General features: G+C 37.4%; 1 protein-coding gene across 1 annotated transcript in view; it reads left to right on the forward strand.

Annotated features, from left to right (window-relative positions):
* Positions 1 to 1,175: 1,175 nt before the first annotated feature.
* RC3H2 (ring finger and CCCH-type domains 2) overlaps positions 1,176 to 15,505 on the forward strand; it is a 45,520-nt gene continuing 31,190 nt past the window's right edge. The window contains exons 1-4 of the mRNA XM_012721470.1: positions 1,176 to 1,300; positions 8,514 to 8,812; positions 12,079 to 12,196; positions 14,707 to 14,940. Of these exons, the coding sequence (XP_012576924.1) occupies positions 8,582 to 8,812; positions 12,079 to 12,196; positions 14,707 to 14,940 (583 nt within the window). The 5' untranslated portion in view covers positions 1,176 to 1,300; positions 8,514 to 8,581. The remainder of the gene's footprint in view (positions 1,301 to 8,513; positions 8,813 to 12,078; positions 12,197 to 14,706; positions 14,941 to 15,505) is intronic.

Raw genomic sequence — 15,505 nt, forward strand, 5'->3', positions numbered from 1 at the left:
ATGGAATACAAACATTCCTCTCTGAACACTTGGGTAACTTTCTCTTAGATTGGCATGTATTTCATGAAGAAAAAGCATAAAAGGATAAAAATGCATGGTAGATGTGATGAATATTTTTCAAAACACTTAACTATTCCCTTTCATACCATATTTTTTAAAGGTCAATATAGTTTACAAATGTTTTCCATGTAGCTTCTAATTCCTGGTGGGTTTACTTCTGTAGATGATTCTGTTGGACATCTGGGTTCACACTGCAAAATACCTTGAGTTTGATTACAGTTTATATCCATTCTCTAAACCTGTGCTTTTCGTTTTTCATGAGTACCAAATACATGGTATCTCATCTTTAGGATTATTTTGATGGGCAAAAATGATTTTTTTCCCCACTTAGCAGCTCTTGGTAACTCGATACATAATAACTAACCCTGACCTCTATTTCCAGTACGGTTCTTCATCTATAAACAGTAAGGTTAATTTCTACCTTACAGTTTACTGTGAAAAACTCAATAATATTTGAGATTTTAACATCTATAATTCGTGTTTGAATTATAACACTTGCCAGCTTCTGAAGAGTGCTGTTTTCTCTTTAATCAGTCAGTGCCTGTGAAACATTTTTTTTTTTTAATAGGAGATTGATTGGCACCCATGTGAGGGAATTTAGGAGACTGGGTCAGAATGTTACTACGCAGAGTGAAGTAGATATAACACATCGGCATCAGCTCATACTCAATGGACACCACCGTTTCTAACAGGAGTCAGGCTTGGACGCACAACAGCGTCTGGGAGGCGGCCTCAAAGCGCAGATGAAAGTGCACGGAGTTTCCCATCAACCCCTTCGACTCGTCTGAGCCTCCTAACAGCACCTCCCATAGTGCTCCGGGGCTCACAAGTCACGTGCAGAGGGTGGACCGACTCGACCAGAGACTAGCTGATGCGCAGTCCAAGTGGCGGAGGTTACTACGCTTTTCTTCCACAGCCCCAACTCCCGGTCTTGCGTGATCTCGCGTGAAGTGGGGAGTATCTTCTCGCGAGAGCTGGGTCGGGATCCCTCCAGGTCCGCCTCCGTGTTGAGGAGGAGGTGGAGGAGGAGGAGGAGGAGGAGGAGGCGGAGGGAGGAGGAGGCCCCGTCGCGGCCTCCGCCGCCGCCAACGGGGCTGTCCCTGTAGCTCCCGATGGAGTTTGAGGTCGTGAAACCGCCGCCGAGCTCTGCCCCGGCGAGACGAGGCGCCTCCGTCGCCGAGCCGCGCCGTCGCGGGGCTCCCGGGAGCGGCCCTTAGCGACCCCGCCCGGGCCCCCTCAGGTAGGGCGGGGGCGGGCACGCTGCGGCTCGGGCCCCAGCCCGGGTCCCTGATCCCAGCGATCGGGCGGGAGGCCGGTGTCAGGCGGGGCCTGTCTGCTGTCGTCGCCGGTGCCCCGAGGGTGGGAACTGAGGGCCGCACCTGACACCCAGCCTGGGCCCGGAGAACGGGACCTGAGAAGGCCCCTCGCTCCAGAGGGCTTTTTCAATACCCAGCGCCCGGCGCCAGTGGCCACCTCCCTTCGCTACCGCGGAGGGGACGCTTCTGCCTTCACGGAGCCCTCCCCAGCAAAGGCCAGACTTCCTCTCCCGTTCCTGCACCAGTCAGTAAGAGGGGGTTTAAAGTGGCTGCTCGAAACCAAGTCGTCTGGCTTTTCCGTTTTCTACCCGGTTGTTTCCCGAGATCTTGGTGCAGGGATGGTGGAAGCTGAGTGGGAAATAGGGACCCCGACCAAACAATGCCCAGGGAGGGCTTAACCTCCTGGGAGGGAGGTGGTTCGGTCAGAGTGGTTGCACGGTGCATGTGACAGAGCAATAGCATAAAACCGAGCCTGGGAATTCGACTCCGGCATTCTTCTTTCCTTGTTTCATTTTTCCTTGTTGGGGAAGCCTCTTAAGGAGACTCTTCCACCATCTTAGAAGAATGGTAGAAAGCATCTTTGTTTTCAGAGAAGCAGCTCTACTTTTCCATATCCTTAGCTTTCAAGAGGGGACAGGATGAGGATAGCTGTCATTTCCATCCTTTGAATCACACAAGAGTTTAAGATGCCGGCAGATAGAACTTTGACACCAAAATCCTCTCAAGTAATCACTAACATAAAGTAGATCTAATCCTGTGATTCCCAGCCTGTTCTGTTTTTTTAAATTACCACCTAGGTTCACTCTTCCCCCTACCCTTAAGCTCTTTCTTGTTAATTTCTACTTCCCCTCCACCATTTGCTGTTATTAGAATGACTTTGTATCACAAATAAAGTATTTAAGTCCTCTTTTTTCCAATTTTGTATTAGTCAAACTTTTAAGTTTAATAGGAACTTTTGAGTAACCCATAAAAGCTAATGTTGCCACACTAAATGGGTCAAATTTCACCCAAAAGCAAAGAAATATTGCAGTCTCTGTGGCTTTTTATAGTTAAATACACAAATTTGTTAAGACTTTGAAACATTAAGAATTCAGTCTCTCCTTATTACCTTCTTTTATGTAAAAAACTACAAACATCACACCCTTTTCTATATTGTTTACTTCCACGTTGAGTTATTGAAATAGAATCCATTATGTCCTGTCAAAGACCATTTTTCAGTATTGCCAATTTTGTTGATTTTGGAGATTCATATTTTCCAAATTTCAGAGTTTGGGAAATTGCTAGAACAAAATGTTCAATATATATTTCTACATGTTAAGAAAAAGCAGATGTTAGAATTCAAACTGGCTCCTATTCTTTGAGGATTTAATTGCAGTCATGTTCATTAGTGGATCCTTTGAATTACTCCTGATCTGTTATTACTGTTGTGTTAACCTGACATGCAAGAAGACTTATGTCCTTTGTTCATGTTTCATTAATTCACTCTCTGCTTTGTAGTTGGCTATGTCTTCCAGCTTGAAAAAGTTAACAAAAATTCTTTGGAAGACAGCATTTTTCTTTACACAGAATTTTATATTTAAAATACAGAACTACTACATTGTATGTAATATCTAATGCTAAATAAACTTGCAACCAGGGCTTTTTGTAATTAATTTTTTCTTGCTGTTTATTGGGGCTGGGTTTAAGTTTCTAATGATGAGAAAGGAAGCATGTGGTAAAATAAAGCTAGCTGAGAATTTAAAATACTCTATTTTGCACCCACTCTTATATGTTATAAATTATTTATTTATGATCATCAGGGGTCTCTAATTTTATGAAAACCTTAAGTGTATGGATGAATTTCACTGCAAATACCTCATAATAGTTTGTGTATTGTTTTATAATTTCAAGTATTCTAGATTTGGCATTGTTCAGTACTAGCCAGAAATACCAAGTACTTGAAATATGCCCTCTAAGAATTGAGATGTGCTTTAAGTGTAAAATACACACTAGATTTCAATTTTTTAAAAATTTTTTTGTATTACATGTTGAATTATTTTGGATAAGTTGGGCTAAAGTATTAATGTTAGTTGTACATGTTTTTCCCCCTTTTTAAATGTGACTAGAAAATTTTAAGTTACTTGTGGCTCACATATTTCTTTTTAACAGCACTATTCTAGAGCGGCACTATTCGAAGAAATAAATTAGCTGAATAAAAATAGACAAATGAAAACCAAAAAATTGCTGGTAGAAAATTCTCTGACAGTCAGAATAACCAAAATACAAGGACATTGAAAATATGAAAGATAAAGTTACCCAGTAGCCATTGTTTCATAGGCAGAAGTGAGTAGTTCTGACTCAAAAATAAGTATTTTCAAGTCCACTCACCACTGAAGAAACAAAACATTTTTCTGTTACATAAAGTGGGAAATTATCCTGTTATTCTCTTGTTAGAGCCCATTGAAAGTTTTATCTAATGCTTACTAACAAAGTTCAACCCTATAGTGGTTTTAGAAATAAAACAAGTCATACATCTTTCCTAACTTGAAATCACATGTAATAATAGCATTTTTAAAAATTGTGATCCAGTTCACTTCAACCCATTTGCTAAGTTCGAATGTTAGAGCTTAAAGATACTGCCATTGGTTTTATTTCTTTTCTAGTTTAAGATCTAAATTCTACCCGTGATGTTTTAAATAAGATTTTTTAAATTCCAAAACTAATTATTTTTAAGGTTTCTGAATTGGAAAGTACTGCTACAGAACATTTCTGTAGCTTAGGTTCATTACATGTGTGTATTATCATGAAAACAATGTATGTTTTAATTAACAGGCCTGAGCCCTAATCATTATAAAGAGAATTGTAAAATACTATGTGTCTGTGTGTGTGTGTGTATGTGTATATGTATATTAATTACACATTAGTGAAAAAGGTATACATTTTATTCTGTCATTTTAAAACAAGGTGTTAGTCTTGAACTGCCTGCATAATTTCATGGTGGACTAATAACAGAAAATGAAAGTACTTGGCTAGTGTGCAGTTTGTTTTTAATAAGACAGTTTGTAATCATCTGAGAGATCTTTATTCTTGTATTTTATGAGTTAGTGTTCATAGCAAAGAACTTACAGTCTGAAAACGTGGGTAAAAATCTGTTTAAGCCCCACCTTTAATTTAGCATTTCTCACTTCATGCTTTATCTTGTTAACTGTAATTACTAATAGCTGAAATTATTAAAAATAATTAGAATGCTTTTTCTAAAATGTCTCTTTACACATCTAGTTGTAGGCTTTTCTTAATCCATTTTATCTCAATTTGAGATGTCCTAGGAGTTTTTTATGATGAATACTAAAGTATTGACTATAAATGTTATTAGCAGTTTAGGTTTCCATAGATTCAAAGTCACTGTACGTTAGTATAAATGTAGAATTTTACACATTAATATATACTCTTAGCTTGCTATGGTTTATTTAGATATATCTTTTTAAAATAAGTTATAAAGATGACACGTGGCCTTTTAATACTTATCAAAATATTTTTAGATAAATGTCTACAGAGTATCTTTTTTTTAAAAGACTGAAAGCCCAATTTTGTCATTACTAATTAACATCTTAGGGGGCCATATACCATATGACTTTATTCTGTGTTCTAGGTAAAATTTTGTCTTTATCTTACCTGAATTTATTGGTAACTGTACTGGAAAAAATATTTTGAATGAATTTACTTATATCTTACCATGTCAGGAAAGTTTAGTGCATACTTTTTCCACCAGCAAGTTAGAACCTGGGGCTCTCTCTGGTGGTGCCACCGGTTAAAGCACAGCACCGTGAAGCTTGCCACAGATGCTTCACCATGAGTTTGATCCCTGGCCAGGGAGGTGACCCACATGGCGTAGCAGACCTCTCCTGACCCACCTGCTGCTCCCCTTAGCAGTGTACTTCATCAGTCTGCCTGCCATGCTCCCCACTCTGCCTCTGGTGAATCCCCGCACCACTCCTGCACCCCTGGCCTATACCCCAGTTCTGTATGCATAAATAAATAAGTCATTAAAAAAAAAAAAAAAAGGACAGTTAAACCTGACACATAGAAGAGAAAGATTAGGTAGAGTTACTGCTAAAATATTGGCAGAAATTTTCATTTAAAGGTATTCAATTTTAACTAGAAGTTAAATTATTTTAATTTAGTTATTTTATTTAAAGCATCCGGTGTTCCTAGATTCCTAGATGAAGAAACACAAATGGGCTGTTAAAACAAAACTAGCAAGTGCATTTTTAAAAAGATTTATTTAATTCATACAAGAACTGGAGTGTAGGCCAGAGGTGTTGGGGGTGGTGAGAAGATTCAATAGAGACAAAATGGGGAGCAGAACAGGTGTATTGACAGAAATATACGGCTGAGGGGAGCAATGGGAGACCAGAGAGGTCTGCTGTGTAATGTGGGTCAGCTCCTGGCCAGGGAATGAAGTCATGCTGCAGTGGCTGCAGATAACTTCATAGCACCAGGGAGGCCCCTCAAGTGCATTTTGAATAGTTAGAAACACTGTAAAACTAATAGATGAAAATATAAAGGAGTTTTTTTCCATTAGTTCCACTAAATGACTCTCCCTCAAGCCCCGCCTCCTAACCAGTTAATTTGAAAGGGTTTCAGAGTGATCTCGGGAAACTAAATAAGGAAAAATATTTGTTATTAGTTTCCTCTTATTCAGTAGCCTGTGTTACTCTAATCCATAAAATAGCTGCAGTGTTGTATTTTGATAAATATTTCATTGGTTCATGTTAATAACTAGGCCCTCAGCAGTAGGTTTTAGATAAAATTTATTCTCTTGAGAGCCCTTTTCCTTGTTTAATTCTACAGCTTAGAAAATGGAACATTAAAAATACTAGTTTCAGAAACTTATTGATGTGTTCATTTTGTGTTCATTTCTAAGATTGGAAGCCAGTCAACTGGTTTTGCTATTGATGGTATTGATAGATATAACCCCTACAAGGGTTGAAAGTGTAAAATAATGTAAGCATAACTTGCAAAATTTGGCTAGTTTAAAAATAAAAGTTAGATACTTTGTATTTGAAGATAAGTTTGTATAGGGTGATTTTACATAGCAGAGTTTGTAATTCATTTTCCCCAAGTCTTTTTTTTTTTTTAAATTGAAGTAACATTGCATTATAACACATAATTTTCAGGTATGTGACATATTATAAGTCAACCAACTGTATATACTATATCAAGTTCACCTCTGAAAGTTCAGTTCCATCCTTTACCATATGGTATACTCCCCCATTTACATGAATGACCACTGAATAACCCCATTTCTACCTACTGGTAACCACTCGTTTGGTCTTACAGTTTATTTTTGTTTTACTTAGATCATTTGTTTTGTTTATGTTATGCATGTGAGTGAAATCATGTGATATTTGTCTTTATCCCTCTGATCTTTTTTCTTTTAGTTTTGTAAACATACAACCCCCCAAAAAGCTTATCAAATACTTCATTTGATTGTGAGGCTATTGGAAAATCTTTTATGTATTTTTACCTCTGAATGTTACTCCATTGTTAAAAAGATTTTAATTTTATTTTTTTATTTGTGCATACAAGAGCTGGGGTGTAGGCCAGAGGAGTTGGGATGGGGGATGTGAGTGGTCTGGTGTCCATGTAGTTCCCTGGCTGAGGGCTCAAACTCATGCCTGCTGTGGCTGGTCATAGCTTGATAGTGCTGAGACTTTAACCACTGCACTACCAGAGAGGCCCAAGAATCTGACTACATTTTTTAACAACTGATTTCTGTGGAGCTAATACATTTGAATTGGTAAATATGAAATGAAGTTTTGACTGTTTAATTGCCCTAAATACCTAGATTTCTTGTTCATCAGAGAGAATTTGTCAGACTTACATAAGTTTTGAATTAGAAGATATAAAAACTTGTGAAATGTAATGTATTTGAATTTGGTGTCAAAAAGGTTTTAAAGTACAAGAGAATATTGCATTGATAGTAAATAATTTATCAAAAATTATGGGACATTTAACCTTAGGAATAAGAAAATTAACTTTTTAAAATGTACTTTTTTTTTTTTTTTAAGATTTATTTACTTGTACATACAGAACTGGGGTACAGGCCAGAGATGCGGAGGGTGAGAGGCTTCACCAGAGACAGAGTGGGGAGTAGAACAGGCAGACCTACGAAGTACACTGCTGAGGGGAGCAGCGGGCGGGTCAGGAGAGGTCTGCCACGCCATGTGGTCACCTCTGGGGCAGGCGGGAATCGAACTCATGTGGAAGTGGTTTAGATTCTCAGTGCTGTGCTTTAACCCGCTGCGCCACCAGGGAGGGCCCCTAAAATGTACCTTTTAATCATATGTATATATAATTTTTCCTAAACCATAATCATAGCAAAGATAAAAATTTATACCTTGTGTTTTGTTTGTTTTTCCTTAGAATTATTATAGAAGAGAGCATTGTTTTATTCTTATCTTGTGCGTTAGACTTGACAGTTTCCAGTAATATGTATGTGTCGCTAAATGATATGCTTTGCTAATAGTATTGTGGGGACCACCTTCAAGATACATGTCACCTTTTTTTTTCTTTGTCATTCTTTCATTTCTGGACAAATAGTTCTATCACAGTCTTCTACTTTGATTTTCAATAACTCAGTTAGCTTCCTACTCCAGTCCTGACCAGAAATTTCCTCTTGTGAAATGGCCAATTGAACATATCCTTGGCTGACTTGGCCATTCAGATGGCAAGGCTGTTTTTTAATATTTGCTTCAATAGGATATTGTTTGGATTAATAGTTAGGGAAGTTTACTAACTCTTAGGCCACATCGTAGAATGTTTTGGGATGGTATGTATCCAAGGGAACCACTTTATAAAAATTCCAATAATCCAAAGTAATTTGTATTCCTTGACATGAAATATCAAAGATAATCTGCTCATTTGATGTGGTCATTAAGTAAACTGTATAAAAGCATTGAGAACTAGTAAACAACAAACGGATACAAATATGTTTAGCTGAAAGGAATACTGTCAGGCTATTGTTTATTTTAGCAAATAGATTTAAAGTAAAAGACACCCAAAGCATACACAATTATTCAGAAGTGCTTTAGAATATGAACTTTCAAAAGGTGAATGATGAGTAATTGGTTTATTCTTACTTTTGTCCATTTCCAGCTTAACAAAACACTACACAGCAAAATAATGATCTGCTAGACTGCTAACCCGAGCATCCAGCTTCCACAATGCCTGTGCAGGCAGCTCAATGGACAGAATTTCTGTCCTGTCCAATCTGCTATAATGAATTTGATGAGAATGTGCACAAACCCATCAGTTTAGGTTGTTCACACACTGTTTGTAAGACCTGCTTGAATAAACTTCACCGTAAAGCTTGTCCTTTTGACCAGACTGCCATCAACACAGACATTGATGTGCTTCCTGTCAACTTTGCACTTCTCCAGTTAGTTGGAGCCCAGGTAAGCTTTCAAGAGTTTACTAATTTGCTGTCTGTAATAATTATGGAATGTTGTTCATTAAGGGGTACAAAGCAAGTTTAGTAATATTTGAGACAAAAAATACTGTGTTCTGATTTTTATGAGTGTATTTAGTGTCATAAAGCCTTAAGCAAAACCATAAAATCCATTATAGTCATGAGTTTAGTGCTATGGTCAAAGTTTGTGATCTTTAGTGAATCAGGACTTTTTAAAAAGATTTATTTATGTGTACAAGAACTGGGGTATAGGTATAGGTACAGAGGGTGAGAGGATGCTTCAGAGACAGAGTGGGGAGCAGAACAGGTGGATCTACTGAAATACACTGCTGAGGGGAGCTGCAGGTATGACAGGAGAGGTCTTCTGCACCTGTGGGTCAGCTCTCTGGCTGGGAATTGAACTCTTGCTGCCATGGCTGTCATGGCTTGAAAGTGCTGAGAACTTTAACCCCTGGGGTCAGGGAGGCCCCGGAATCAGGAATATTTCTATGTAAATATGCATACTTATATATTCCTTTGGTGATAAAAGAAATGTAATAGAGGTTTTCATCATTGGTCAACCAACTAGAACCCTCAAATACAGTTTATTTGACTCGCTCTTTAATTTCACTTGACTTTGGGGATAATGTTATGAATGAGAGAATAATTTTTATTTAGGGATATATCTGTAAGAAACCAGTTTCCAGAGTGTCAGTAACAAATTCTGCACACTTTATTATTTGCTTGTTTTATAAAACTAGTATTTATTTTTTATGATCCTTTTACTGACCCAGAACATGATCATAGAGATATAATTTCCATTTAATGAGGACCTACTTTGTATTTGGTATGATAGGAAGCATTTAGTCTCTATTATTAATAAATTTTTTTTTTAAAGAGTCATTTTTATTTGTTTATGCACCTTGGGTATAGATTTGAGATACAGGTGTGTGAGAGGATTCAGCAGAGACAGAATGGGGAGCAGAGCAGGTAGTTCTATTGAAATACACTGCTGAGTGGAACAGCAGTTATGACAGGAGAGATCTGATGTGCCATGTGCGTCAGCTTCCTAGCCAGGGATCGAACTCATGCCATAGTAGCTGGCAATAACTTGGTAGTGCTTAGTCTAAGCTCTGTACCACCAGTGAGGCCCTGTTTTTACCATAGAACTTCATATAGTTGTTTCCCCATTATATAGATGAAGATGAAATTCTGTATATTATGCTCTACATATTAGAGCATGAAAATAAGGATGTTTGTAATTGTTTGCTTCTTAGAAAATTTGGTGAATTAAAGTACTCAATTTCTTTTGTATTTTGATTTCAGAGTTTTCCCTTAAAGCCATGATACTTCATTTCAGTGTTTATAATCCAGTTAGACACTGAAAGCAAGATGCATCTATAGTGTCATATTTTTTTTTTAAAAAGATTTATTTGTGCATACAGAACTGGGGTACAGGCTAGAGCTGCAGGGGTGGTGAGAGGATTTACCAGAGACAGAGTGGGGAGCAGAACAGGCAAATCTTCGAAGTATGCTGCTGAGGGGAGCAGCGGGTGGGTCAGGAGAGGTTTGCGGGGCCATGTGGATCACCTCTGGGGCAGCAGGGATTGAACTCAGTCCCTGCTTTAGCTTCTAGTGCTGTGCTTTAACCTGCTGCGCCACCAGGAAGGGCCCTAGTGTCATAATTTAATTGGCAGTTTTTTCTTTTGAAGAGCAATAGAATAACAGTGCTCTTGCAAACAGTAGCATCTTAGACGCAACAAAATATTGTACTTTTAAAAATACTACTAGCTAGCATTTAGTTTCTGCTCTAAGTTTGATGTTGTGTTTTGTCATTTATAAATATTTTTCAATTGTATTTTGAACTGCAAGTGTTTATAGTGTGACTTTGTTATCATTTTAGCCTCATTTCCTACCACTTTCTTCACTATTAAGCTTTAGCCATATTGGCCTTGCTGGCCAATTGTCAAATATACCAAACATGTTCCCACCACAGGGCTGTTAACAGTGATTCTTACATTTCCCTAAAATGTTCATTCCTCATCTTTCAGGTTTTTATTCAAATGATTCTTGATTCCCAAGAAGCCTGTCCTGACCCATCCTTGTTGAAATTGCAGCCAGTACTTTCAAACCTCTTACCCTTGATAATAAAATTTTTACTGATCACCTTCTATTATACTACATTATTTATTATGCTTTTTCATTTATTTACTGCCTCCTCTACACTAGAATATAAGCTCCATCAGGGCAAGAAATGTGTTTTGCTCACTACTAGATGCCTAGTACCTAAAATTGTGCTTGGCACATGGAAAGCACTCTGTAAATATAAATATTTGTTAAACTAAACTGAAATTTCATAACGGCACTATGAGTCAGGGATTTTCATCTTCATTTAATAGATAGAGCAACCAAGACAAAGAGCAGTTAAATAATATACTCAAGATAGGCCCTCCCTGGTGGTGCAACGGGTTAAAGTGCAGCACTATGAAGCTCTCAAAGCCACTGCAACACGAGTTCAATCCCTGGCCAAGGAGCTGACCCACATGGCGCTGCAGACCTCTCCTGACCCACCCGCTGCTCCCCTCAGCAGTGTATTTCAGTTCATCTGCCTGTTCTGCTCCCTACTCTGTTTCTGTTAGATCCTCTCCCCTCCCACCCCTGCTCCTCTGGCTTGTACCCCAGTTCTGTATGCATAAATAAATAAATCTTTTAAAAAATGTACTCACGATCACTCAGGAAGTGTCAAAGCTGTAGTTTATACTTAAGTTTTGACCTCTTATTGAAAAATGTGTCTTGTGGTGTTTATATTCTTGCAAAGGGAAACAGACCGTGGCAGTAAATATAGTAAGTAAATTACTTAATAAAAAGTTCCTAAGTGCTAAAGAAAAAACAATTTTCTTTTACCCTCTACTTTTTTATTTTGAAGTACTTTCAGAATAACTTTCAAAAAATGTGCAGAGAAACTGTATAGGTTTCCTAGTTTCCCCCTTTAAAATTATAGTGTAATTGTCAATCCCAAGAAATTAACATTGATACAATACTATTTAATACCTTCTTTTCCCCATTCATTAATGTACCCACCCCTTGCTATTAAATAAGTATAATAGCAAGACCCTTGGGTCTTGAAAAATAGTTTGCCTTTAACTTAACTCAGACTTCTTTGATATATTGTTTGTATTATAAATTTATACTCATCATTGTTACTAATAAGTTGTATAAATAATTGCTGTGTGAGCTGAATGAATGTGTTCTTTAATTTTTCTTTGTCCTTAGGTACCAGATCATCAGTCGATAAAGTTAAGTAATCTAGGTGAGAACAAACACTATGAGGTTGCAAAGAAATGTGTGGAGGATTTAGCACTCTACTTGAAACCACTAAGTGGAGGTAAAGGTAAGCTCATAAAAGTGTTTTCACTGGTAGATAGGATTTGGTAATAAATTTATTTTAAAAGACTTAATATTAAACTCCTTTTAAATAATTTTGAGTTTTGGAAAATGAGTTTGCTAGAAGTAGTGATGAATACTGTTGGATTGAAAACATTTATAATTCTACTTCTGAAGATAACCAGTATTGTTATTAACATAAGAACTCATCAGACAGACAAAATATTGCGATTTATGTAATATTTATAGTCACTGGTTAATAGTGCTGTAATAGTATTAGTTTGATAATTTGTATTAAGACAGTTTTATTCAATCAGTCATTAATTTTTTTGAGTACACGTCCCTGTCTTCATGAAGCCCAGAGTTCATTTGGGAACATAGGCATACAAGTACAATAAATATTTTAAGTGCTCAAACAGAAATTCTGTTTTATCACTGCATGCTTTAGTAACTATGACTAGCACATCATAACCATAATTTAAGGTTGTTGGATGAAGTAACCAAGTAAATATTTTTTACACCTGCTCTGTGTGGATAATGATTTTATTGAAAAACTTATCTTGTCCAGCCCCACACTCATTCATTGAACAGGTATCTAAAAGAACATGTACTAAGTTCCAGGCACTATTTTGGTACTTGTAATATATTAGTAAAATTGCATGTTTTCATAGTATTTAGGCTTTAGAAAAGGGAGAAAGTACGGATTGTAAGTATAATACATAAGTGAATTATGTAGTTGTTATAAATGATAAAACAGTACAGTTGGAAGGGTCAGAAATGTCAGGGAGAAGATGGACTGCAATTTTAAATTAGGTAATTCATGTAGGTAAATCTCATTAAGAAATTTTTGAATTAACAAGAAAGAGGTGTAATTTGCCATGTAGGTTCATGGGACAGACTGTTCCAGGCAAAGGGAATAGCAGAGTTCCCAAGGTGTGCCTATACCTCAATGAATAGCAGGAGAGTGTGCCTGGAGCCAGTGTCACTGGCAGTGTGAGGAGGAGGAGGACACCAGTGTGTAAAGAAATAGTGAGGCTAGATGATTTGTACATTTACAGTGCATTTTAAAGACTTGAGCTTTTACTTTAAGCGAAACTGAGAAGTGACCAGGATTTTGAGCAGAGAAATGACATATCTTGACTAACTTGGAAGAGATTACTCTAGCTGCTCTGTAAAGAATTCAGTATAGAAGGGCAAAGGTAGAAGCAGGAAATCAATCACTTAATAGGCTAATGTGACAAAATTAATACTATTGGTGATAGAGGATTTCCAAAATTATTGGCTGTGTGAAAAGGAACAGAAACAGAGCTAATTGTGACTCCCAGATTTTGAAATTTGCAAAAAGGTTGAAATTTGCTCTTGGAAAGAGCAGTTACCATCAACTTAGATAAGAAATACTGCCGATAGATCAGGTTTAGGTAAGATCAGTTAACTTTGGTGATATTAAGTCTGAAAAGGCAACTCTTGGACACTGTTGAGTAACCCATGGGTTAAGGAATGAGGTATAGAAACTGTAATATGGGTGTCATGGACATATTGATGGTATTTAAAAAATTAAGATTGCATAAGATCACTTAAGTAGTGAGTGCAGATAGAGAAGAAAACAAAACTGGATCCTGAGGCCCTTTAAGATGAAGTCAGTAGGTAAAGATGAAGTCAGCAAGTAGATTAGAAGGAAAGAAGGATAAAAGCCGTAAGAAAGGGGTGTTATGCAAATGTTCAAGTAGTTAGGATTTGATCATTTTACTGAGTGCTGTGGGAAAAGACAAGATATGGAATGAGAATTGACTACTGATTTAGCAAATTAGAGGTAATGCTTATAACAAGAACTGTTTTGTGAAGAGATGGTGGCAAAAAACGATTGCACTAGGTTTTAAAGCTGGAGAAACAAGAAAATAGGGATAATGAATTAGACAGCTGTAGAGAATTCACAACAAAAGGGAGAAAAGAAATGGGGCAGAGCTGATAAAGGAAAAGGGATCAAAAAAAAAAGTTAATCCCTCCATTGGATGGCACGAGTAACATGTGCTTCTTCTATACTGATGGAACTGGCTAGGTAAAAAGGGAGAAAATGATGATGTGGAGGAAGAGGGAAGAAATGATGAAGTGATGTCTTTGAGCTAAAAAAAGGGAATAGGCTCCAAGATCTCACCATTGTGTAATATGCTGTCTTGTATATGGTAAAAAATAAAAATAAGTCATTACTTGTAGAGTAAATTTTTCATTCATTCATCTTTAAATTTACTTTCAGTAGTTTTAAAAATAAAGGTCAGGCTAGATAAGCCTAAGAACTATTTTGAGGGACACATACAACCTAGGGAATAGAATGCCTAAAGAAAATTTGAAAGTAAATAAAAATTAAGCTTCTCCTATCACAGAATAATAATAAACAGAATATTTATTGATTTTTTTTAAAAATGCACATACCTCATGGAGGAATTGTGGCTTCATTGAATTCAAATAGTAGAATGTGACTTGTCTTTAAGTGAAAAACCTTTAGTTTCCTTTTTCCTAAAGGTGTAGCTAGTTTGAACCAGAGTGCACTGAGTCGTCCAATGCAAAGAAAACTGGTGACACTTGTGAACTGTCAACTGGTAGAAGAAGAAGGCCGTGTCAGAGCCATGCGGGCAGCTCGGTCCCTTGGAGAAAGAACTGTGACAGAACTGATTTTACAGCACCAGAATCCTCAGCAGTTGTCTGCCAACCTATGGGCTGCTGTCAGGGCTCGAGGATGCCAGTTTCTAGGGCCAGGTAAGATAGAACCCTCACTTACCTTTCTTATTATTTATCAGGCCTAGACAGAATGCCAGTTTCTAGAGGAACATGAGAATTTCTAGAACCAACATACATTTATTTATGCATATAAGTCTTAACATAATAAAGACAACCAGGTTTTTTGTAAATCATAGTATATAGGATATAGCTGTAATATTACAGAATAAATTTCTCATTTAGTCCTCAATGACCTTCAAAAGAAGTGATACAGGTCCAGCTTTACAAATTTGCAAATTGAGTTAAAAAGAGACCTGAGATTGTACAGCTATTAAATAGTTTTCTGAAGAAGAAAATTTTGTTTTTAAAACTTGCAAGACAGAAATTATAAAAAAGAAAACCACACCCTCCCTGGTGGCGCAGTGGGTTAAAGCACTGCACTAAGAGACTGAAGCCACTTCCGCCTGAGTTCGGAAGTGACCACATGGCGCGGCAGACCTCTCCTGACCTGCCCGCTGCTCCCCTCAGCAGAGTACTTCGTGGATCTATCTGCCTGTTCTGCTCCCCGCTCTGTCTCTGGTGAATCCTCTCACCCTCTGCATCT

This window comes from Condylura cristata, unplaced genomic scaffold (genome assembly GCF_000260355.1).
Source record: "Condylura cristata isolate star-nosed mole 26May11 unplaced genomic scaffold, ConCri1.0 scaffold00006, whole genome shotgun sequence".
NCBI lineage: Eukaryota > Metazoa > Chordata > Mammalia > Eulipotyphla > Talpidae > Condylura > Condylura cristata.